The 26,198-nt window shown below is 44.0% G+C and overlaps 1 protein-coding gene across 2 annotated transcripts in view; it reads left to right on the top strand.

The window, feature by feature from the left end:
- The window catches only part of LOC115783977 (RNA binding protein fox-1 homolog 3-like), a 266,321-nt gene extending 242,608 nt beyond the window's left edge, over positions 1-23,713 (top strand). The window contains exons 6-14 of one of the 2 annotated variants that reach the window (XM_030735008.1): positions 4,578-4,631; positions 8,809-8,901; positions 9,650-9,710; positions 9,805-9,858; positions 14,849-14,981; positions 16,294-16,333; positions 18,597-18,655; positions 21,265-21,343; positions 23,599-23,713. In XM_030735008.1, coding sequence (XP_030590868.1) covers positions 4,578-4,631; positions 8,809-8,901; positions 9,650-9,710; positions 9,805-9,858; positions 14,849-14,981; positions 16,294-16,333; positions 18,597-18,655; positions 21,265-21,343; positions 23,599-23,643 — 618 coding nt within the window. In that variant the 3' untranslated portion in view covers positions 23,644-23,713. The remainder of the gene's footprint in view (positions 1-4,577; positions 4,632-8,808; positions 8,902-9,649; positions 9,711-9,804; positions 9,859-14,848; positions 14,982-16,293; positions 16,334-18,596; positions 18,656-21,264; positions 21,344-23,598) is intronic. The other variant, XM_030735007.1, reaches the window with a different exon arrangement.
- Positions 23,714-26,198: the final 2,485 nt, after the last annotated feature.

The following is a 26,198-nucleotide window of genomic DNA, read 5'->3' as shown; positions in this document are numbered from 1 at the left end:
AGAAGTTACACAGAGAATGGTCAGCTGCTGACAAATGCAATGAGATTACATATCAACATACAAGAGGTCCACCACAGAAATTCTCTCTCTCCCCCTCTCTGTCTCTTTGCAATTAATGAGGCAGTATGTACAGTTCAACAGCTCACCCTTGTGTCTCACAAAAGCCTCAATACGAATTGAACCAAACATCCCCTATTCAATAACGATAATGGATCTGAATGGAGACGATTGCCAAAAATGTACTTTAAATGTTATGCACTAATTGGACCATTAGAATCCAGAGGCGTTAATTCTTGTCGTTATGAAGACAACATCCAGCTGATATTAATTACTCGAGAGCTGTGGCTGTGGCTTTATAAATTGCAGACAACATGGCTGCGTGCTCGCTCTCTCTTTCTCTCTCTGATTGTTGGCTTTATTGTTCCCAGCTCTGGTGCAGGTCGTGTGGAATCCAAATCACCTCAGTAATTAGCTTGGAAGCTTTGTGAGTCTGACTGGCTCATGGAGATATATGATGCAAAATTGATCACAGCCCACCCAGTCCCCCTCAATCACCCTTCTCACCCACATTGCCCGGTCCCTCCTCTTACCTGTACCCTCCTTTCATTCTTGGTGGTTGGCATACCAGAGGATTGTGGGTTTGATTGTCTTGGGTAGAGCTTGGCAAGGCGATAGCTGGTCTGCTCCACCCTCTGACATGGCCTCCACAATGGGCCTTTGTGTGATCAGCGCGTGCAAAGCCTCATCCCTCTAGCTCTAATGGCTTCTGGAGCGCCACCGGCTCAATACGCCATTACTGTTACGCATGAGTGAAGCCCAGAGACATGCAGGCGGGAAGACAGAGGAGAGAGAGAATGGAGGTGCTGCACGGCTCACTAGAGAAGGCGTCTACAGCAGAGCAAAGCCCCACCAGGAGCTCCATCTGCTCCCACACGGCACGAGGGAACCGTCTCTGTTGAGTGCTATGAAGGTTTCAACAACAGTGGAAAGCATTCAAACAAGAAGGGAGGGCCTGAAATCCACTCTGACATCACAGGGTTAAGGGTGTGGAGAAACCTGTGAGCTTCTAACGAGGCGCTGAATGAAGGCCTCATTAGGGCAACCGCAGCGGACGTTAATCAGTAATTAGAAACTGTGATCTCTGAGAGTGAGTAAGTGTGGGGGAAATGAAAACACTCCAAGCGCGAGTGAGCTCTGTGCGGCGCCCATGCTGCGCTGCTTGAGGGTGCCCTCGTTTGTGTGACTGGGTTCTTCAGCAGTGCTTCTTGTAGTGAATATAAGGGCTCTCACAGCGTTCCCCAGAGCAATCAGGACCTCTGCACTCCCCCCCCCCTCGACCAATCCAACTGTCACACTGTGCCTGAGCATGCTCCACACGGGCACTCTGTTTGAATACACAGGGCGCTGTAGCGTAATTATAGGTTTCTGAAGAGCTTAAAGATATTCAGGCTAATCAAAGGTGGAGGCACAAGGGCCTCAATCTTGTTTGTTGCTTCCACACTTGGAAGCTTGAGGTCTAGTAAATATAGTCGATTATCATTTTATGCAGGGAAAAAGCTTCCAAGTGCACACTGTATATAAAGTATACCAGGTTTTTTTTATGTTTTTGTTTCTTAACTGTAGATATGTGCCATCTAGTTATAGCTTTTTGTTTGTTTTAAACCAGAGAAAAAAAAAACAGGAAGCAGCTAAGAGACAACTTACAACCCTGTAAATGAACATATAACATATGGTTTTAACAGTACACTCACACTACCACACAACCTTGGTTGCAGACTGCAGCATAACCAAAATTACTGAGACTGTGTGCAATGAACTCACAATCTTGTTGCCTTTGAAATGGTTACTTTATCTGAATCAGTTTGTTGGAGTCTGTTGCCATCTTCAAACCTACCTTGATGTGTCAAGACAGTAAGACTCTGTTATCCATCTGCAATCAGTTTGCAATCGAATGGGGTCAAGTTGGCAATTGCATGCAATCAGTTTGTGATAATACGGTGATTTACGTGAGAAATCGGCAAAAATCGCAAATCTGTTGCCGTCTACATGCACAGAAATTCACATTAAACAGAAATTCACAATAACAACTCACATTCAGAGTCCAGCCAGAAGCAGAAATTCCTCCACAAGTAGTGACACAGTTGCCGCAGGGTGCTGATTTGACTGCAAAATGACAACTTGCTTTTATAATATAACCAGAATGCAACCAGTTGGCAACCAGCTGAGTCGAGTCCTCTAATGCAAAGAGATGTATTGCAGACAAGTTGCGCTCATCCGTGGAGACTAACATGTTAGCATTCTGTCCGCATTAATAAATTAGATGGCAATTATTTCCAAACAGACTCAGCAATCTATCTGAGAGTGACTGCAGTCAGTCCACGTGTGCAGTTACGGTCGCCTTGCAATCCAAAGCAGTTACACAGAAGTTGAGGGTGGTGCACGGTCGACGTCTGGGTGAGCAGCTGGTCACCGCAACTACTCGCAATCCATCGATGACTGCAAAAAAATTCAATGCAATTACTGGACAATCCTATTTCCCCTACTCACAGTGAGGTTGCCATCATACATTTACTCCAGTGTGACTGAGCCATAAATGAACAGGAACAACAACTTGTAATTCGTGGTAATGCAGGTGAAAAATGACCAACAGCTAGTTTACGTAGCGTGAGCGTCACGATAGCTACAAAATTATTCAGACACGGGAATGGAGACTTCAATCATTAATGGCCAACATACTCATCCAGTCACCCTACCCCACTACATACTGAGGGCTGCATTTCATTTGAAAAGTCTACACAGCGTGTCCTAAAAATGATGATACCCCTGAAAGCACATGTAAACAAAAAGAAACCAAATAAAAACATTCAAATGTCTCAAATGCACCAGAATGATTTGCTCTAGTTCAGCCATAATTGAAACATAACATATGTGATAAATGAGATAAAACATAGAAACCCGATGCTTCTTTCAATGTTTTTATTTTCAGAGATATTGGATGGTTTTTCTAATCTATGGATGGATGCATGTAAGCTGCAGCCTCCTAGATGACATCAGTCTTTCTCTTGTCCTCCCTCTGGAGACTCCTCCCATTGAAGCTATTGTTTATCGGTGCTGCTGATGCAGCTGTTTCTGTGTGTGTGTGTGTGTGTGTGTGTGTGTGTGTGTGTGTGTGTGTGTGTGTGTGTGTGTGTGTGTGTGTGTATAAGTAGGTGGGTGGGAATAGAAGTGCATGAGATCACTGGTGAGCAGCGAGCAGTCCCCAGCACCATGTGGAAATCCACAAAGATGACTTCCTCTGAAACTAATTAATCGACGCCACAAGCCCATTACGCTCGGTTAAAACAATTAGCATCTGCACGTTGCGTGGGGGAAGCATTGTCTTCTCAGGCGAGAAAGGGGCATCACGCTGGGATATAAATGCCTGGGTGTGTGATCGAGCCAACACTCCCCATTCGAATCAATGTAGCCGAGCGACATATGAAGCAGATGTGTGGCTGGGATCTATAGGATCAATTTCAAGAAGAGCAGATACACAGGGAAGATGCACCTTGTGGAAACAGAGGTGGTTTTTTAAATAACTAAACCTGTTTGGGGGGTTTGTAGCTTGGTGTGATGAGAATGCTGCATTTTTTTTAAATGGGAGGAAACATGTTTCCCTGCTAACCCATAAAACCTCAACTCCCGGAGTCCACTCCATTCACTCCAGCCAGATAATAGCCAGCTCCTCCTAACCCCTATTAGTGGCTCAGTCAAACGATCCATCCATTCCCATTGAGTGTCGACCACATGGAAAGGCCCATTTCTTCCCTGTTGTGCTGAAATGAAGGCGACGCGGACCGCTTGACAGGGTAATTACTTTTAATGAAATAATACAGCCATTGTAGACAGCAATTAAAAGTCGCTCTCACTCCACTCATTAGAGGAACTTACAGTTTACTTTCATTCCTCTGTTTTCTAATGATCCAAAGGCAGGCCTGTTAAAATCGAAAGGCTGCAGCGTGTTAACCCCTGGGGACTGGCCCTTAGGTCCTGTTGACTGTGAGAGCACACAAACAAAGAGAGGATGAGAGAATAAAGAATAGAAGAGAGGGAGCTCTATAAACGGATAGAAAGGTAGAAATGATCAACTAAACTCTTCACAAGACTTGAAGAAGCAAGTTTCCCCGAGGTGATCGTGGAGGTGGAGGGGGTCTGCATCTCAAGACAACATCAAAATATCATCTGATGCTGCTTTTCTCTTTGTGTTGAAACAGGCGAGCTAACTTACATCATAAACACTGCAGCGTAATCAAAGATCAAGTATTTTTTTACAAATACTGTGATTTCATTTCATAAAGTATTGATGGACATACAGAGAGGAGCTAAAGCGCCAGCTATGAGTTCTCATTTCAAGCCACGCCAGCAACCTTCAAGAAGTGTTTGCCGAGCTAACAAATGCAAATTGACCACCATTTCCTCACAAAAGTAACATTTCCATATTGCCTTAATGGTTTTTCTTTCTCCAGTCGTCATCCTCATGAATTCAGTCAGCGAGGCTTTCTAACTCCATCTCTTCTCTTTTTCTTTTCTCTCTGCAGCAATTTGGAAAGATTTTAGATGTGGAGATTATCTTTAATGAGCGAGGATCCAAGGTAAGTGAACTAGAACGCCAGCTGCTTCATTACCATGTACTTCTTCTGTTTCCTAATGATGGCATTAGTGTAGTGTGTACATTGGCTGAGAGTAGTGGTCTCTAAGCCTGGTCCTGGAGAGCTACATCCACTGTCTTTCTTTGTCTCTCTCCCTATTGTTTTTGTTGTTTGTTGCAGCTCTCACCCAAGTTGTGAATCATTAGCCCTGTCAATCAATTCATTATTGAGCTGTTTCACATTTCACTTAATCCAGCAACAGGCTGCAGGTCCTCCAGCATATGGAATTGAAACTGCTTGTTTAGAGACCTGGTCCTCTTTGAAGCCTGGGCATTGATTGAAAAGGTCCTACATTATTCAAGTGAAGTTCTTTGTGATATTTACCAAATAAATGTAGTTTAGTTAAAATGAATTTGAAGGATAATACCACGTTCATGAAAATACATGCCCGAAGAAGATCCTGGGGATCGAAAGGCTTCCTTTAAGAGAATTGAATTATTAACGTGAAGTTTAACAGTGTGTAGACTTTCCCTTTTTTTTTCTTACATGCACTACTTTTATCACACTTTTCAAACTTTGGAGAAAAATGAGATTGTCTCTTGTCCATAGAGAAGTGCGTGCACCTTATTTTCAGGACACTGGTTGGGATAAGGATGAGGCTGGCGGTATTCCCCATTTCTTCTTTTTGTCAACAGATGGTTGTCCACTTCTGTGGGCGCTCGGGCGCAAGCTTGGTGGGTTTTGCTGAGGCTGTACGGCTTTTAAAAAAAAAAAAAGGATATACAAAAGAAATCTCTGCATTACATTGGGCCATTATGGGTATTTTTTTTTTAAATCTAATTTTAATGTATTCAGACATTCTCATTGAGATTAAAATCTGTTTTTCAAGGGAGAACAAAAACATTAACAAGAACACAATGAGCAGACAGAAACAAAAGAACACCACAATAAACAAGGAATTAATAAAAACAGCTGCAAAAAACCATCAGGTAATAAAACTTTAGGAACTCTAATGGGGAATGTTGGTCTCCAGTTTGAGGATAGTTTGAGTACCTGAGACCTGTTTTAGAGTAGGCCATGGGAATATTTAATTAGATTTAAGTAATAAAGTATGATAAATAATAAAATAGCGATAAAGGGTTTAATTGCTGGAGTGCTGATGGGCCAACAGAACAATGCAGAATATCTCCATAGTCTTTTTTTTTTTTGGTTAGAAGTAGACAGAAATCCTTTAATTGTACATAAGAAGCCTAGTTGATGTTTAATTATTGAAGTAGATGCAACTCTGTTACAATTTTGCTATTAAGCCAAATTCCCAGATATTTGTAATACCCGGGTGTTTGTGGGTCACTAAAATGTCTTGAATACACATTTGCTAATTAAAGACTTTAAATAGTATTAAACTGCTTAAATTCAGTTGGGCCTGGTCTGAAATCTTTTTAGCCAACTCGCTGTAAGAATTTCCAGCACAAAGTGTCTTTTCACCCTCTCTGCAGATTTAGGTCACACAATGCGACTGCATGGTTATGCCTGTACTTTACAGTTGAATGTTTGCATATTCGTAAACATGGTTAATGTGAAAGGCAGGTTGAAAGACAGCATTGGCTAACTTAATGGTTATAGCGTAAGCCTAAAAACACCTCTTAAAAATAGAAAAGTCCCTCAGGTTTTTGCCCAGCAGAGGGTATGTTTGATGGGATGGCTTGCAGTACATTGACAGAAACCCTGAAGAAGACGTTCCAAGACAGCCTGCTGGTTAGAAATGGATAGATTCAAATTTACTGACACGTGGCTTGAGAATAAAGATTAATCTCAGTGGTTAAAGCCAGAGGCCTTGAAATGCTTACAAAGCAAACGGCACAATGTGCCAAAGGTGTTTTAACTTGGGAATTTGGGATGGATGGAGAATGCCATGAAGTTGGTCTCTTCAGCATTTTAAAGTAGTTTGTGGTAACTGCAAAATATCATCAGGATACTGAGGGTTAGTCAGTGGCTCTGCTGGTATAAGATAGGGGTATATATAACAGCATCATCAGCAAAGAAGCTCATAGTGAGCAAGAATAATTATTTATGAAAGTCAAAAAGTAAGAAGCCGTTGGCCAAGCATCAGACATCTTCAGCAACCCCTTATTTAAGTAATGTTTTTGTAGTAAACATGACTTAAACAGGAATAATATTACTATTATTGGGACCTATTTTGAGCAGCAGATGAAACTGCTGCTCTGGTGAGAATCTCCAACAGCAGTGCAGTGTATGTGTAAGCAGTACTTATTTGTGGTGACTCAGTGATGGATTCTAGTTAATGGACAGCAACGGATACACACAGAAACACAATTCTTTAATATTGGCTTTTTGTGCGATTTGTTGACATAAAGAAGGATGCAGAATACAGACAGCCCTGTTCTTAAAGGTCACCTGTACAGAAAATAAGAAATACTGGTTATAATTCAAGTTGCACCTCTTTAAACAACATTGTGGACTTGCACAGCTTGGATCATTTATACATTTGTCTCAAAGATAATTTGTACTCCTAAACACACCAAGCAGCCGCCAGAAAAATGGCCACAGCGTTGATGCGTTACTGCAGTATCAGTCTCCTAACCACGTAGCAGGACAGGTGAAGCCTGCGGAGGTGTGAGCAGCCGAGAGCTACTCATCCAGCTGTTCATTTAATAGAGTGTACTAAGCTCCACAGCTTTCCATTCATAAAGGCGACAGGCTCCCTGGCTGGGTGTTGAGGCATGAATGCTATTGATTCCCATTCATACCTGGGAGTACTTTGGGCTCGTATACAGGCGTGCGGGGAGCCCCGGAACCAGGCGACGCTGCTGCTCTCAGCCCCTTCTGCCAGACAAGATTGAGCACCGGATAAACCGGTCTCCTCCGCCCGTAACAAGCATTTATTGTTTGTGCCCTACAAAGCCATTACCCATGATGCCGCTCTCTCTCTTGCACTCTGTGTGCTATATAATGAACCTACCAGGCCATTAATAAACAATCTATTTCCTATGAAGCTTTGGCAATTTGCATTCAATATGTTTGTCTCCTTTGAAAAATGGTGGCTCCACTCGGTGCTCTTGTAAGCTAATTATTTGTGCATGATAAAAAAAAAAGATAGAAGGGGGTAACCACAGTCGGGTGAATGTCCAAAGGATTAATTTTGCCCTCAATTCCTTTTTTGAATTTATTTCTTTATCTCTCTTTCCCCAAGGACAGGTCGCGTGTTATTTATGCTAGAAGTAGCAGCCCGGAGATCCTGTGTATGCATACAAGATCACTCCGCTCACCATCTCTCACATGTATTACATCCTCAAGCAATTATCAGGCAGCGCCGGCCATGCTCTCTCTTCCCCTGCCTATACCTCTACAAGTATATATAGAAACCACAGGAATGGGACTTGTTTGGCCAGAATATCTTAATGCTTCTGCTATAGAGAGTCCAGTATCCCAGTCCACATAACTCAAGGAAGTGACAAACCCCCCAGGGGAGCGAGGCAGAGAGAGAGAGAGAGAGTTTGGAGGGGTGGAAATGAGAAGTTGGGTATATTTTGGTCAGAGTTTAAAGTCAATATTGGAGCTCTTCTCTATCACAGAGGAGCATATTTGCAATGACACCATTCACTTTTTTTGCATCAATGAGCTGGTGTAATTTCGCCTCCATAAAAATAGCCCACCTATTAGTGCAGTGAATACGAAATAGTCAGAGATCAAGTTAACGTGTCTGTTCAGAGAATTCATCCTCACTCCTTCGCCTGTTGCCCACATCTTCAAAGGGAGACAGCGCCGTCTGAGCGGCTGCGCTGCTGAAGTTGTGTAGATAATTATACGACTATTATGGCAGCCGCTGCTTCCTGACATTCACCCATGGCACCAGTGCTGTGCCGTTTAATTGGGTAAAGCAGGCAGGTTTGTTGGTGTTGTTGTGTGAGGTCATGTCACCGTTATCCTCTTCTCCTCGGATCTCTCTGTTTGCTGTTTCCTGACGCCTCACTAACTGCCTCTAATTAATCTGGCTGCTTACAACTCGACTCTGCTGCTCACCTACTCCTGTCTTCTCACCTCTCTCTCCCTTTTCTCCTCCCTTCCCTTTTCTTTCTCCTGTGTGTGTGTGTGTGTGTGTGTGTCTGTGTCCATCTTTTCCTTCTGTTTTCTCTACCAATGGCTAACGTGGCGCTCTCAGGGCTTTGGGTTTGTAACTTTTGAAACAAGCACAGATGCTGATCGTGCACGGGAGAAACTAAACGGTACAATCGTAGAGGGACGCAAAATAGAGGTGCTTTCATTTTTCCCTTTATTCTCATCTTTTCTCCTTCTTGCCTGCTGCCTTCTCAACTTACCCATAAACCCATGCATAAGCATGTGGCTGCTTTGTGTGTGCGTCCAGATCTGCATCTCTGAGCGTGTGTATGTGTGTGTGTGTGTGTGTGTGTGCCTGAATGCATGCATGCATAATGGTGCGTTTAAATCCTTCTCAGTAGAATGCGGGATCCATACATGTCAACCAGGACACACCAGTTGTCCATCATTACCTGACAATGCAGAGTGAATGCATGCTATCAGTCGTGCATTCCCCTATCACCACCGTTTAGTGTTGCCTGCTCTAATTCTGTTTTTGTTTACGACGAGCCGAGCCTGGACTCAGCCATTCTCATCAGGTCAATAGAAGAAAATCAAAGCACTGTCTTTGTTTTGCTTTTGGAATCCATTTGTTTATTCAGCCAATTCTGAGGATGTTTTTTTATTATTATTATTCATACCTGTGGGTAATTGGTGCATGCTTTCCCCCTCTTTCCAGTAATATAATCATCTGTAAGAAAATTGAAATGATGAATAAATTCATGAAAGGGCGAACCAAAACTCAATCACACTAAAGTGCTACAAACAAATTTACATAATCATTTATTTTATGAATCCGTCTTTCTTCATCTTGGTTTGCTGCTTGCTTATAGCTCACTGTGGATACGTGGATGGTAAATGTAAAGGTCAGTAATCACAGGCTGTGTGTTTGCTGTTTGGAACAGGTGAACAACGCAACAGCACGAGTGATGACAAACAAAAAAGTGGCCAACCCGTACACGAATGGTGAGTCCCAAACTGTGTGATAACACCTGAACAATAACAGTTTGCTTGGAGTCACTGCTCTGAGTGGAGCTCTTCTTTCTTTCTTTCTCACCAGGCTGGAAGCTGAATCCAGTGGTAGGAGCTGTCTATGGTCCTGAACTGTATGCCGGTAAGAACCGTTTTCAGTGTTCCTCCTCTCCACCTTCCACTGTATGCATTGCACCGTACCTGAGGCCACTGTCAGCCACAGCCTATCCCAATCTGACCCCTGAATTTCTACTGTCAGGTTCATCCTGAACCTACTGAACATGAAATTCCCCTCGAATCAAAGCGAATCACAGAGCGGCTCAGATAAGCAGTGGATGATCCAAGCCTCTCTGAGTGGCTGAGGGAGCCTGAGCCATTGTTTGCACGGTGTGCAACTGTAACGCTGAAAAAAAAATGATTTCAAGAGCAAGCGCCCCTGCAACTGTTATCAGATTGTGGAGGCTGCTGCTGTGGATGGATTTGCCAAGTGCGCCAGATTGACTTTTACAGAGCTAACCGAATAAAGGAGATTGAGTGAGCGATATTGTTGGCACCTACCCTGTCGAAGGCCGCTATTCCTTCTGGTCTCAGTAATGGAGGAATGAGATGAGCTCAGTGGGGTTTTCCCTATCTCTCTCTGCCTCGACATGCCAGCTTTATTGCTGTATGTTATATGAACCCTTTGCATTTTAATGAGGGGGAAATGGTACTATTTCATTTGGAAGAAGTGCTGAGCACATCGCGCCACTTTAACGGCTTTCCTTTCTGCTCATTAGACTAAAATCTGTTCATTCCCCGGACAGCTTTACGGCAAACCTCTAAATAACTGTCCATGACAGAAAGCAGTCATCTATCATTTTTATTTCATCCCCAACCCCTCACCCCCTCCATGCCTCCTCCCCTGCCTCCCACTCACCTCCTCCTCCCCCCCACCAACATTCCTTTAGTTTTGACATCTTCTCCTGATAATTATTCACACTCACAAACGTACGACCATCCCTCTTCTACTTACATGCTCAGGCACAAAAACATGCAACGCTTCCTCTAAATTGAAAATCGGAACATTAAGTAAGTCTTAACTTGCATAAACAATAATTTCACTTGACCTATATCCACACGCAACACTAACACCTGCCCTGCTTCTCAGACCAAAGCACTCGAGCATACAGAAATAGATAACCTATGTAGAGCACAGACTCAAATACATGTCCCCTCTTCCATGCACACACTCTCCATTTTGCTCTCTCTCTCACACACACACACACACACTCTTCCCAAATCATCTCATAAATCAGAGGGAGTGTGGTCCACCACTCCAGGCAGGGGAAGCAGGAGGGGTTGGGTGATTTATTGGCTGCTAATTTTTCAAGTCGTCTTGACATGGCGCTGGAGTTTGCCAAGCCTAAACGACAACATATGCTTGCCAGCTGGGAAGATGGGAAACATAAATAAGAGATACATTTTTGAAACAAAACCTCCCTAATGAGCAGCAAAAGGCTGTTTTAACTCACAAAAAAAAAACTAAACTCTGACCAGCTTGTTGACTGTTATGTTCCTCCTCTACCGCCCTTTAAAAAAAATAGAATCACATTGCAGGATTCAGGACATTTTCCAAAATCATCACAGCTACAGTTAATATACTTTTGGTGGGAGTAAAATGGGATATAAAGGCGATTAATCACTGTTTATCAGTCCTCATTTCTGTGCAGGAGATCAGTGAAATTGGTAGCCATAAATCCTGGCTCAGTGACAGCGCACTTCGTCTCCATTCGTCCTGGCGCTACAGGTTTATTGTCCTCAAAACCCATTCAGGAGAATGACGGATGAGAGCCTCATACCGGCTCCCCGCTCTTAACCTCTTCCAGGGTAGATTGGCTCCTCCTCTGAATGGAGGAGGGGGTAGGGGGGTTACTTGGTAGGGTACTGGCAGGCAGCCCCAAACCTGGATCCGTGTACTCTGTTGCCACCTAATACCCAAACCTCCCACAGAGCCCTACTGAAGGGAGCTGAAGGGGGTGCAGAGGACAGCGGTGTGGTCCAAAAAAAAAGAGGCATGGCAGTGGGGTTCCCAGTCAAATGGAGGGATTGGCAATAACACATGACTATGGCACAAATCATAGTGTGAGGTAGCTGGTAGGCATCCAGTAACAGTGCTCACTGTTATCCTGTGTTAATGTGCGCTAAACTTTTGTAGAACAAGCCCCAAAATCTGTGCTGTACTATCCAAATATGATGAAAATCTGACTTCATATATGCAGATGAGTCGGTGTGTATCTAAAAATAGTACAAATGTGAGGGTGCACGTGTTCTGTAGATATATTTATATATGCTGAAGCATAAATATGGCTCACTGTTAGGTGGTACATTTTTATTTTTGATTTTACTGTCCATCACTTGTTGTTAATATGACATAATTCACGGGGATGAGTGGCAGATCCGGTACATATTGCATTGTTTAGCTCATCGTACAATAATTGGCAAACTCCTCTTGATTCCTCGCACTGGATGTTTTCAGCACCATGGACAGCTGTCACTTCGAAATCCGTTCATATGGCTCGGATCCCCTCAGACTAACGGAAAGAGACTCTTCTCTGCAGCTAATTCCCAGGAAGACAGGAGATGAGTAGCTTTTCATTCAACAGTTCGTGTTTTTCTGCAACTAAGGTGGAGCTTTTTTTGAGGACTCGTGAAATGCTACCAGCTGTGTAAATGACAGAAAAGAAAGGCTAATTGCCATCTTAACATATGTAGACAGATCCTCTCATTGTTGGAGTGTACTTTAGGGGGATAATTAAGCTCCAGACTCTTGATTAGATTAAGCTGTTTTTTTTTTTTTTTTTTTGGTCCCTAGTGCGTGGATTAAGTGCTCATTGCCCGATGTATTTGAGCAGGAAGTATTAGAGAGATCAACCTTGTGGAAAATCAGATCTTTCTTTATGGGAGCTGGTTATGACCCCATCATTGGCATAGAGCTGGATTACCTCGGGTCCAACTGGCTCTGCAGGTATTGAGCTTCTCTCAAGTTGACACATATGACATATGAGGTGCAGCGTGACCCCGCTGCCCTTCAGCGCATAACTCATATTTTCTCCAGCCCCCCTCACGGAAAGGGTGTTTGACTTTGGTGGCTAGACCAGGTTTGTGCTCTCATACGCCGTTGCTGTTGTTGCTTTTCATGGGCTTACCAAGGTGTGACAGCGCCTTTGATTTATGGGTTATTATTGAAGCAGTGTAGCCTATCGCCAACTCATTATGAGTTTACATTCACATACATCACTGCATGCATATTGCATACAAATTTTCAAAAAAATAGAAGGAAGCAATTGGGCTTTGTGTGAGCTCAGAAACAGCAGAGATTTGTTAAGAAGAAGGCAACACACCTCGAAACCTATCAAAAGGATTGTTTTTGCCCTTTAGCAACAACGCTCAGATGTCCACTGCTCCAAAGAGAGAGACTAATTTAAATGTCAAGGTCAACATTATAAATCACTGGGGAGGAAAGGGGGCACCGTCCGAGTTCCAGGCTGTCCATTGGTGTGGTGGCAGCAAACAAAGTGCCCTGCACATTGGTGGGCGGGTGATATGTGGGCGTCACCTGGCCAAATGAGACGCAAAGTTTGAATATGTGTGTGGACCCACTAATGGAGCATGATGTTAATGGCAGAAGACATTAAACCGGGTTCTCTGTGTTTTTAAAAGCACCACTAATCTGTCTCCCTGTCAGCTTTATTGAAGCAGCGAGGCTAGGGTGAGCATCGTTCATTAGGTTGCTCACTGGTCTCAACCAAACGCAGAGTTAGCGCTGCGCACAGCAGAGCAACATCAGGCTGTCACTCCCCAGGCGGAAACCCATACAACACAGTTTACCTATGAGCTACCATAGATCTTCATTGTAGTCTAGTTTATCTGAGATTGCGAGGGGACTGGCTGCCATCTCTGTTGCAGCAGCCAGATCATCTGAATCAGGCTGGATGCATGTTATTAACCTGCATTATTTACCCCAACTGAGGCACCACGTCACTCCACCAAACAAAATCAGACTTGAGCTCCACAGCTCCCCATCAGAGTGATCTCTGATTGGGGAAAGTGAAGTGGTCTGTGATGAATTCATCCTAAGCGTGTCATGGAAATGAATAAGGAGAAGAATAAGGTAAGGGGAGGGTGACAAAAGGGTGTTTCTGGGGATGAAGAATAATGGGACTGACTGTGTTGTGATGGACCAGACGTTGGGGGAGGGAGAGAGGGTGAAGATCAGTGGGAAGGGAGCAGTGAGGGAATTACAATTGCTGGAAAAGTAGAGGCCAGCTTAATCATGTCTAGAGATCAGTGTGTTTGTATGCACCTCCACAGCCTGTAATCAGACAGCCACTGGACCGATTGAAGGTTAAGTGGAGAGCTGACGATCACATCGGCTGTCCTCTAATCTGCGACCGTGGCTATTTTGTTGCGCCATCACACCAACCCTTGCTACTCACCCTGAAGCCTTTCACCCCAACCGACCCTTTCTCATTCAGCGGTAGCCATCAGCAGAGGACAGAGCATGTGGCTGTGTGATTGGTTAAAGATGGTCCCAGATGGGTTTAGAGATGGGGGTCATGCTGAGGTTTGGGCCTTGGCTGTCCTGCCCATCTGCTCCACTCCCCCTCAGGGAAGCTCAGAACTCTAGTCAAGTTGTTCAACAACCTTTTACCTCCTGTTTGTCTCCACCCAACACCTAGAAACGCCCTCTACCTCCACCCCGTCCACCCTCCCGCTGTTCTCTTTGTTGCTAGCCCATTGTGTCTAAACTATGCAAAAGCCGTGGTGCGAAACTAGTGGTATTGCATCCATTACCTGCCTGGCTTCAAGGCTGCCCCTCACCAGGCATCAGGAAAGGATGCGTACAGCAAATGTGGATCCTTGCTGAGTACGGCACAAAGCAGCGAGCTGGGAGAGGGGAGAGTGCTCGATGAGGCGCACCTAGAAAAGATTAAATCTATTGTTTCCTTGTCTTCCCCATAATGCATTCTGTCATAGGGAAAGCAGTGCCACACGTCTCTCTCTAATGTATTCTGTCATAAGGTAAGCAATGCCAAGTCGAGGATGTTCTCTGAAAGTCATTTTCTCTTTTCTTGTGTGTTTTTGTTCCATAGTAACAGGATTTCCCTACCCTGCCACAGGCGCTACGGTGGCCTATAGGGGTGCCCACTTGCGGGGACGGGGACGGGCTGTGTACAACACATTCCGCACAGCTCCACCTCCACCACCAATCCCAGCTTACGGAGCGTGAGTATGGAATCTCTAAGGCCGGCCTCAGATTACACAATACTTTTGTGTGTTACGATGGTTGCTGTGTCGGGTTAGGTGATTATAGAGACCTGATGGCGGTCTTTCTCTGGACATGTTGTGAGGCGTCTTCGATGCGGCGTTAGTTTTCGTGCACTGCGACACTCTTTCAGACAATAAGACAGAATGGGTGTCACGGATTGTTGCTTCTGATCCAAAACAACACACTACATCATTCATGTCAGGCCATAATGGAGCTGATATTGTGTAGCCTGAACTTGGCATAACCTGAATTTAAAACTCAGCAATATGAGCACTTTAGATATACGTGAGGTTTTCCTGCTGCAGCACGAGTGAATGTAATCGTAACCAAGACTGCTCCAGTTGTGCACGTGCTGAAGCTGGGCATTCAGCATTTATGACTACAATATAATAAAATTTGGCCAAATTTTGCTATTGTAGTCATAATTTAACAATTCCAACTGAGAAATGTTTTTATGTCATGTCTCAAGAAGATGTACTCCTGCAGGAAAGTGGGTTGTCTAATGTAGCCACTAAACAACCCATATAGCTATATTTTTTTTATCTAGGCAAGTGTCTGAAGAGAATTTTGGTATCTACGGATATACATATCCGAACTCTGCCTATCCTTATATTTGCACATCGTCTGTTGACAAAGGAGGAACTGACAAAGTCAAGGTGAGAGCTGAGATAGTGTATTACCAGTCAGATCTCACTGGACTGTGACCGGGGCCTGTGCTGATCTCCTGGCTTTATGCAGTCCTGCCTCACGCTCGTGTCTTATCAGCACTGGTCTGTGTGGCCGTGGGAGAGGTCTGACGGAGGCTGGCCGAGGCCCCGCTATAGCTGTCTATCTGTGATTAGATCAGGATCTGTCTTAGTGCAGTGGGACTCACAGCTGAGACTGGAAATCCCACATCCCCATTCCCCTCCTTCCCACTCAGGGACCTCGTTGCTGCTGATGGCAGCTGGTTGATTTATATAGCGAAGTCATGTGATTCACTGCCTTCTTTTGTCCTCCCCTCCACCACCAGCCCTCCTGATAGCAACTGCAGCAACTGTAAAGACAAACAATTTTACCGGAGCAGAAAATTGGACAGGGATGTGAAACTGTTACACCTTTCAGTTTGTGTCATTCATTATTTGTGGTACAGCACACTAAAGCTGCTAAGAGCTGACCCCACAGACCCACAAATGGTCAAAACAGGAAAATTGGCAAAGGCTGAGATTCAGTAGGGTAGGATGTAGACCAAATCAACTAACTCTGCTTTCCCGTTTTGCACGTTCACAGGGTGGTGTACCAAGATGGCTTCTATGGTGCAGAGATCTATGTAAGTACAGTTGACTTTCCTTCTAGATGAAACAGAACTAAAACAGACAAGAAGCCCAGCCCTGGAGACAAAAACGTGATCTCCTCAGCCCCCAGCCTCCCTGCCAAGCCGGCGTCGATTAGGCCTCTGTCTACTGTGCCAAGAAACCCAACAACAAAATTTAAAACCCCCTCAGCTCCTCCCTCCTCTCCCTCTCTTCTTCCTATGATCTCAGACTTTGGCAAAGAGGCAGACCCTGACTCAGTGTCCCATGTCAAGTTAGGTCATTTATTCCTTTAGATTTGTCTGGAGCTTTTTGAGGTGCCCCCTCCCCCTTCTTCTTGTTACCTCGCTGGTGTTTTTGTGTTCACTCAGAGGGTTTGGCTGGGATATCCCCTGCTTGCCCCAGGGGGTCTGCGCAGGCCTGAGTGGAGCCGGTTCCTCCCAGCCATCAGCAAGTGGGAGATAAGAGAAGCAGCAGATAAAGGGATTAACCGTCCCTCTGGAGCTGTCCGTGCAGGCGGGGTCACATCAGGGGCTGGCCTTGCTGCATGTTGCCCTTGACAGAGCAGAGTGTGGACTCTGCGGAGATAATGCTGAAATTACCACGCTGCCCCACTCTGACATCAGTCCAAATGTTTACGAGGAATGTAATTTGTCCCTTTGATTCTGCAGCTGTTTTTTTCCACCGCTGCAAGATGACAGCGGGCGCAGCAGCAATGACAGTTCCTTCTCACTTTCACCCTGACGAAGACCGGTGTCTGGGAATGAAATGCTAAACCCGAGTGATCTATGACTTTCACACCAGCCCGCATGATAGGGCTGTATTTCACCAGCTTTTGTTGCAGGGACACCCACCACCGTAGAAGAAACCCGGGCTGCGCTCTGAGCGATGTTGTTTGTCTCTCACGCTCATTCAGCCACCTCCAGCTAAGTCCTACACAGCTACGTCCCTTGACCAAGGTTTGGCCAGGTTGGTCCATCACTCAAACCGTCTGGCTGGCCCCTGGTGCTTTACTGCCATTAGTTTTGGCAATGGCCACTGCATTGCTTTAGACTGGCTGAGAGTATGTGAAGGTCTCAAGTGACCAAGAGGAAGCTGTCCTATAGCCTTCAGTGTCCTATACAATCATTCAGTGGACACTGGCTTGCTGTCAAAAGCAGCCAGCTGTTATGTCAAAGTTTCTGGTAATACATTACCAGAAAGGGGAAAATGAATGCACGCGAATATAAATATACATGCATGGCATGTGCTAATGCATATGCATGCATGCACCTCCATGCAGACACACACACATGAATGCACACCCACATATTCCCCATGACAAAATAAAAAATGTGCTGCACGGCTGCGTGCAGGATTTGACAATGTGGGAGAGTGATTTATTGGTTTGTGTTTGTTCAGGCTGTTTGCTGTAATCAACACAGTCCCAAGGCATGACCATCCCACAGGAAGTCATCTGCTTCAATTGCTGTGACTTCCTGTCCCCTTGGTAGACCTCGGATTCGGTCGCCATGGCCCCTGCCCTGATTTTGCGTGCAGTCGTGGCCCCGGCCACCACGCTGCCGCTTCACAACTTCTCTCCCCATCGGACACCCCCCCGCCCCCCCCGCCCGAGTTTAAAAATAAATGAAAACATGCATTATTAAAAGCCACCTATCCACCGTATGGACACAGATGGGCACACACTCCACTGGCACTAATAGAAAAACAGTGGGAGAACAGCTTCATTTTTCAAAGAGAGTAATAGCAGCGCTCCACAATGAGGTCTTTAATTCCTTCCCCATTCTGGCAAATGAATACAGCGGTCCTGACTCCCCAATGGTCCGACCGTCTTCTGCCTTCTTACTTCTTTTGTGAGCCGGGGGGGTCGTGTATAAGAAAGAAAAAAAAAAATGGAGGGATCTTCAATTATGGAGCAGCGGAGCGCCCTCAATCTAAAAATGGGCTGAATTTGGGGAGTTGGCTCACGTTGCCTGCGTTGCTGCTATTCGGATGAGCCTCTAGTGTGACAATGACTCGCTCCCCCTAAATGTGCTGCCTCTCAGAACATCATTCATTCTCTTGTTGCCACCACCTGCCTAAGACACCATATATCACACAGCACCCTCTGGTGTCTCACAGGGAAGCTGCAGTCGGGGAGTGCGAGCTGGTGACATTTAACTATTACGGCAATTTGAAGCTCTGTGTGTGCATCGTTGTTTTCTCGTGTCTCTGAGATCTAACCTTTCTCTGTGCAGGTAATCACTGATTAAATATGGTGCTACTTTTTTTTTTTTACAGGGTGGCTATGCAGCATACAGATTTGCCCAACCCACCACCACCGCTGCTTACAGTGACAGGTGAGACTCCCCCTCAGATACTCAATGAGGGTCTCAGATCTGATAAGGTTACTTGTACTATGTAGTATTATATGTAACTGCAGTGGTTTTAAAGACAAAAATCACTATGAAGTACTTAATTTGTTGGATGTAACTGGGGACAGAGTCTGTTTTGCTATTTTCCATAATTCCATAGGTTTCCCTCAGTGCAATTTCATAGACGAGGCTGACTTCAGCCGTCGTTAGCAGGCGCTTCTTAAGTGCCTGTTTTGCACAAGTTCTTAAAGAACCTGAGAAATCAATTTTAGAGCAGGCAGAGCCAGCAGTTTGTTCCTCCATGAGCAGAATATGGTGCTGTTAAAAAAAACACTGAATTTAAAGTAAAGTTATAGGCATGTCTCTGTGTCCGACAAGCTAACTCTGCGCCTCTGAACTTTTGATTTAAAGCAACAAGTTGATCCCACAGGCTGTGAAACAGAGGAAATTACTGAGAGAAGAAAAAAAAAAGGAGTACACCTCTAAATACGTCCTCATAAATCTCATAAATGCAGCCATCACTGTGTTGGAGTAGCAAAGGGTGGGTTTTTTTGCTTTAAATAATTAGTGTTTTCCTACCAAAAAATGATGGTATCTACAGGAGATGTGATGGAAGGAGACTGCATGTGATGAATGGGGGCTGCTTCAGCAGCATTTTACAATATTCTGTGGAGGGTTATTTTGGGCTTCTTCCTCTCGAGTTATCTTATCTATTAGGCAAACCGCTATATTCTTTTTAGCTTGGAGCTAAAGAGCACACACACGCACAAAAAAAAAAGACTAACCTTGTTGGACTCGATGAGAAAAGCGGTGATATATGTCGTGACTCTCCGCTTGTGAGGGGAGAGTGGGTATATCACTGCGGTATTTATTAATGGCCTCAGGTCTGGGGAGGGGAGACGGAGAGAGGGAGAGATGGACCAGCAGGAACTCTATCACTTCTGAGTGATGTCACTCTGGTTCAGGTGTGCTCTGTTTGAGGAGGCGTCGCTGATTCATTTCGGCCCCCGAAAGCCGTTGTCAGCCGGGATGTGGGCTGGTTTGGGAATCTAATCTGGGAAGGATTGAGCATGTCACTTGTGATAACGTACACCCTGCCTGAGAGCCTGAAGATCATATCGATAATGTAAGATTTATCAGGCCTCGGCGCGGTTCGAATTATGAGCAGCCGTGCTCTGCGAGAGCAGAAATTGGACAGCGGCTTTTTTTTTCTCTCTGAGTGATTTAATTCGTGTTTCTCTTGCCTATACTTTTCTCTGAGATTTAATATAATTCGCCCCAAGTTGTTTTGTTTTCCTTTGTCTGTTTGTTTCCTTTTGAATAAGTGGTCATGCCCATTGGATCAATATGGGTTTGTTGGTATTGTCTCAGCCATACCTTATCAGACTTAACGGTGAAGTCAGCCAATCATAAAAAAAAACAGGTCACCAGGATCGAGGAGGTGTGTGAAACCCCCGCAAAATATGAAATATTTATTATCCGAAAAGCCTACAGCGCTCACAGGCTGCATTACCAAAGGCCTTTAAGTAACTAAAGAGAGTTCATACCAGTGAGGCTGGTGTATCAAAGAGGCCTTGAGAGGAGCCAGTCACATTGCAGAGATCCTGCTAGCTTCCAATCAGCTCTGTTGAGGCTCTGTGACATTGCTCGGGCTGGTTTGACCTGCCGGTCGTCAGCAGTGCCACTCTGGTGAGAGTCATTTTGGAGATATATTAGCCTTAGAGGGCCTGTGGGGTTTGGTGCTCACTGAAGATAAGAGGACCACAGAGACTTCCCCCTGACCATCTCATGGCACGGGCCTCCTCCCCAAGGAGCCAAGACAGCCTTTCTGATTTCACGTCCTGCTCACTGACCTTGGGTGCTGCTGGACTTAAATGGGCCGAGCCGTATTTAGATCTTATATAACTCAATGTATCTCATACGAAAAGCTGTGAATGCTGTATGTCTTGTTGTCTCCTTTAGGAGAATTTCCTCCTCTCTCCACTTTTTTATTCCTGGTTGATTTGGTGCCCTCAGTCCTTGGCTGGGTGTGCCTTATCTGCTCCTTGCAGACCCTCATTTGCAAGCAAGAGCTAAAAAAAAAAAAAAAGAAGAAGAAAAAAGAAAGTAAATAGAGGAATATGTGAAGTCGAATAAATAAATAAATAAATAAAGCAGACACATCTTGTCCTGTCTCAGAAGGAAATTGGAAGGATTAGTTCCAAACCAGCAACAATGAAAAGACAGGGGCGTGAGCCCAGTGTGCAGCCTTGGTAAACAAGAACAGGGTGAGAGCCCGAGCCCTCCAGCACCAACTGTGTTGCCTCCTCTGCAGCTTTCTTTCTCTGTCTCCCTCTGCTCATTACCTATTCTATCCACCTAATCAAGATGACAATGAAAAGACAAGTATAATTCACCAACCTTTGAACTCCCCTTTTTGAACCACCTTGTATAAAGCAGGAAGCCCAGGAGGCCGGGGAGGGAAATAATTGATTGTGTTAGAGACTTGAAAGGGTTTACTTGAGGGGTTGAGCATTAAACAAGCATGCATAAATGTTCCTCTCTCCTCGTCAATGATAGATCAATGACCGTGTGCTCTGTCTCCTGTTGTGCAGCTATGGCAGAGTCTATGCAACAGCAGACCCTTATCACCACACGATTGGCCCTGCAGCCACATACAGTGTGGGGACCATGGTAAGTCTGTGAGACCACCGCCTGTTCTTGTCTGCACCCTCCATCACACAAGCTAGCACACACACACACACAAGTCACACTCCAAAATAAAGACCAGAGACTGCACTTGTCACTGGTTTTTATTTATGTGTTATTCATTAATTGATTTAGGTTTTTGTCATGCTATCTGGCACACCCTAGTGGGCAGTACTGAGCAGTACTGTGAAACCCTGGCATGTGGAAATTGGCTCAGATATTAAGTGCAATAAACTTCTGTTATGCCACGCAAGTTCACCTCATGCACTACTGATTTGACACAAGTTCCTCCTGAAATGAGAATGAGTGATCACTGCAGTCCAACACAAGCTTTACATGTTACATAACAGATACATTTTCAAGCTTTGTTTTCATTCTGCATCGCTCGACGTGCTGCCGAGTGCGACAGATCATCTTTTTTTCCCCCCTCCCCCATTCAGTCAAACCAAACTCCAAAAGATGAGGTTGAACTGTTAATGTCTGTTTTTAGCTAGCTTTTGCAGCTACTGTAACATCAAAGATGAAAAGTGATGATAAATAAAAGAGCATTTTTTTAAAAAAAACAGAGTTTCTCTTTGGTTTTGTTTTATGATGATGATGACGAGGAGGAGGAGGAGGGGTTGGGACCGGGCTCACAGACCAAACCTAGAGATTAAGGACCATCAAACGCATGCAGCAGTGTGCCGTGGGACATAAAAGAGAGAGCAAGACTGAGGGAGGGAGTTGTCTCACCCTCCTCTCCTGCCCACAAGCTTGATCGGTGGCGTGTTCTCTGCTTGAGAAATGACTCAAATTCATCATTATAGCATGCATGCGATTTTTCAACAACTTTAAAAAAAAAAAAAAAAAGAATTAAAGAAAAAGAAGCGTACAGTTCCCCGGTGCAGCTGCTAGCTAAAAGCTTTCATTAATTAAGACATTTCTTTTTCCTCTTCATTTACTTAATTAAAAAATGTGCTTGAATGTTTTTTATTCTTTCTTCTCTTCCCTTCAAATTTCCTTCCATTCCTCTGACACTTTAATCGTCCTCTCAGCGAACGTAGAAGAAGTCAGGATCTGGACCCTAAAAAAAAAAAATCTAATGTGGTGTGTGTTGGGAGCTCGGGGAGCTAACACAGGCTCGAGAGGGGGTGTGTGCGCGCGCGTGTGCGTGTGTGTGGGTTCACGGGGTGTTGAACAAATGGTGGGGGTAGTGGGATGCAGACTGTGCAGAGGCCAACATCTAATAAACTCCTGAGCTAAAGAGAAAAGACCAGTTTGGTTCCTAATTCTTTAATCATATTTGATTAATGGTTCTCCGGCAGTGAGGAGTCATTTTTGCATTTAAAAGCTATACAATAATTAGTTCCTCTGAGGTTGCAGTTGGAAATTCTCTTTACTCATTTCCAGCTTGCAGAAGCATCTCATATGGATGAAAGTTTTGTACCAGCAAGAGGGCTCTGCGAAATTAGGCAAAATTAGCCTTTGAAGACATTCAGTAGCCTTTGGAGTTTGCCTGAATTCCTAATTGCAGGAGAGCCACCGAAAGATGAGAGGAGGGACTGTGTGTGTGTGTGTGTGTGTGTGTGTGTGTGCGCGGGCGTGCATGTGCAGGTGTGCATGCATAGGCCCACTCGCATGCTTTATGTGTGTCTGCCCTAGATATCTTGAGCATGGTGCTAAATCTAAGGGCTAATATCCAGTGGTGGTTTGGCCCTCCAGAAAGGTGCAGCCACCTCTGCTAGACTTGAAAAGGAGCTGTGATTAAACCTCTCAGAACTTATTCTGCTTTAGTTGAAGCTCTGATATTGTTATGGCCATAAAAGGAATGCTTTTCCTCAAGTAAAAAAAAGCACAAAAATCTCGAGTTTTCAAATTCATTCCTAAGCGTAATGAAACAAAACGTGTTCGCCCAGGCCCAGTTTTCTGGTTTCTTTTAAGAAAGTGCTCTTTCTATATACATATAAACAATTTCCTCTCTATGAATTGCACCAGTTAAGCTCCAAATCCAACAATCCACTTTACCTCCTGTTCCTAACACACACTCAGAGTGTACGCAATCAGGGAATTTATTCAACAAAACCAGTCATTGGCTTCAGTATATCAAACTCTCAATCTGTCTCAAGATTATACATATTGAAAAACGTATTCCAATATGAAAATTCAATAAGTTAAAAGGAAGGAAATTTGTGGAGAAAGAGAAACCGACTCTAGCTGTCACCTGAATACTGATTGGTACTTTTTCATCTTTGATGTTGCAGGCTAGCCTATACAGAGGAGGGTACAGTCGCTTCACTCCCTACTAAAAGAAAGAAAAAAGCGAGCAAAGACAGAGACATTACCCCAACAAACAAACAAAAAAAAAACCCTCTCTTTAAAAAAATAAAAATAAAAAAAGACAAACACAAAACGAGCGAACACCCGGTCCTTGGTGGAGAGCTAAATCAAACTAAAGCTTCCAGGTCCACATGCTGAGCCCCTCCCCTGACACTCTCAAGCAGATATTTCTACAACAACCTTTTTGATGTCATCATTGGTCTGCTCTTGTTTCGTATTCATTTTGTGCTTTTGGTTTTCTTTTGGAAAGTTTTATGCACATGTGCATTATCTTGACTGCTGTATATGGGTGCTGTGTCACCATAACCAATGTGAGCCTACTGCAGCACGCATGGTGCATGCTCAGAGGTGTGTTTATGCAGCTGCTGTCATCTGACTAAGAATATACTGGGGCATTTCTATCATACACATAGAATACAAAGAGAAATCAGGTTGATGCCGATCACCGATCCATCCATTTAATTCCTTTCCTAACGTCTCTCTGCCATCTAACATGCAGAAATAAAGACCTCAGTCTTAGTGCTGATGAGCATGCCTTGGTAGTTCTTAGTTCAAAGACAGCACTGCTCTGATTGCTTTTTTTTTTTTTTTTCCTTTTCCAAACATTGGAGTGTCCTACTGTTGTGCACTTACAGTGGAGCCTTACAAGCTGTACTATGTGGTATGACAGCATGCAGAGTAAAGGGTCATGAAGGTTGGGTTTCTGTCTTGGACCCACGATGCTCACATGCCAGCCCGGTCTCTTGCAAAGTACTGTTTGTTTATATATGCAACTATTCTGCATTAGCTGCTTTTGTTTTGGGGGAAATGTGACGCTGGCTGTGCTACGCTGACGTGCAGAGTTTCATATAAGGACAGCCAAATGTAAATATCCAGGATGAGCATTTGCATTTCCCACCGGCAGCCTGTGTTCACATCATATCTCATGCACTGTGGTATTTTTAGAATTTGATAGGACCATGAAACGTGCTTTAAGCTGCCATAAATTACTTTAAGGGATAGTTGTCTTTTATTAGATCCTGTTGCAGTATTTTTTTTTCCCTCCAAGGCAAAATAAAATTAGTTCTTATCTTTTGTACAGCCCCTCCAGAACCACAGAAGGCATTATACAAAAGTTTTGAATTGGCTGAAAAGTTCTTCTGATGACACGTAAACAGAACTTTATGTGAAAAAAGTTGTTGGAGCACAGCTCATGAATATAACTCTGTAATATACCTCTGCTTTTTGTCTTAGTAGTATTGTGTCAACATATTTCTGAGCTGCACATATTGTAGCTACAGTTTTTGGGGCAAGTTCAACTTTCCTATTCCACCATCACAGCAGAGCAAACCCCACCTAACACTGATAAATGCAGCTGGTTTTAACAGCAGTCGTTATGCTGTTAAGTGTGTACGACCTGCAGTCTGTTACCGAGAATGGACTCAGGATTTTGTTAGCCAGACACGGGAATGTAGACTTCCACACTGGTGCAGCAGAATCCAACCAGTTGATTGGTGGGGAAATATTAGCTGTTTGCTAATCTAATGGTATTGGCATTCATAATGGCTGATAAACCAAAAATTAAAAATGCAAAGCAGAGAAAAGAGAAACACCCTCCCGTCATGAGTAACAAGTGTTAATGTTGCATTGTTTGTCCACCAGAGGGCACTCTGCAACTTCTCTATTAGCAACACATTGGAAATGCCACAAACTGATCCGAGCAGAGTCGAGTAGAGAGTGAAAAAGTAAATAAGCAGCTGCACATAAGAAATGTCAAATCTATTGTATTGGCTGATATATTGGAATGTCAGATTTTTTAAATCACCAAATATCACCATCAGTCTTAAAATTCTTATATCAGTTGAGCTCTAGTAGCTCACAGCCAGAGCTGTAAATTAATTACACTATCAGTAAAACTCATTTGTAACTTTGTTTCGTCATTTTTTTTGGCAAATTAATTACATTCAAAGTCTGAGTGTAAGGAGGCGGAGAGAAAGTCTGTAACCAAACCATACAAAAGCTTACAGAAAAAAACATTTGCACCACAATATTATCGTATTATGATATCATCATACATGTATTGGGAACATGTAAAGGTTTTATTTGTAAATATCACGTTTGTCGTGTGAAACTTTGCCAAAAACATTTAAAAAATCTCCCTCGCACTGCTAGCCTGCAATGGGCTTTCTTACATGTCTGATGTACGGGATTAGTCAAATAATTGATGAGTCTATTGACAGTAAAGTAACCGCTCGCAGCTTTTCAAAAGTAAAACTGTGCTGCTGCTGCTTCTTATTGTAAACTGAGCATCCTTTGTTTCGGCTTTTTTGGTTGAGCAAACTAGACAATTTGAAGACATCATTTTTGGCTCTGGGAAGTCATGATAAGCCCCGCGAACAATTTATTCTTCACACTTCACTGACTAAATGGGTAAATCGGTTAATCAAAAATTTGCATAACACTGTGCAGAGGTTTGTGTGTGTCTGCAGCGTACGTTTCCCCCAAAAAACAGCATTGTCAAACGCAGAATAGTCGCATGTGAACC

The sequence above is a fragment of the Archocentrus centrarchus genome, chromosome 8, assembly GCF_007364275.1.
Source record: "Archocentrus centrarchus isolate MPI-CPG fArcCen1 chromosome 8, fArcCen1, whole genome shotgun sequence".
NCBI lineage: Eukaryota > Metazoa > Chordata > Actinopteri > Cichliformes > Cichlidae > Archocentrus > Archocentrus centrarchus.
The sequence above is the reverse complement of the archived record's forward strand: the minus strand, read 5'-3'. Positions and strand labels throughout refer to the sequence as shown.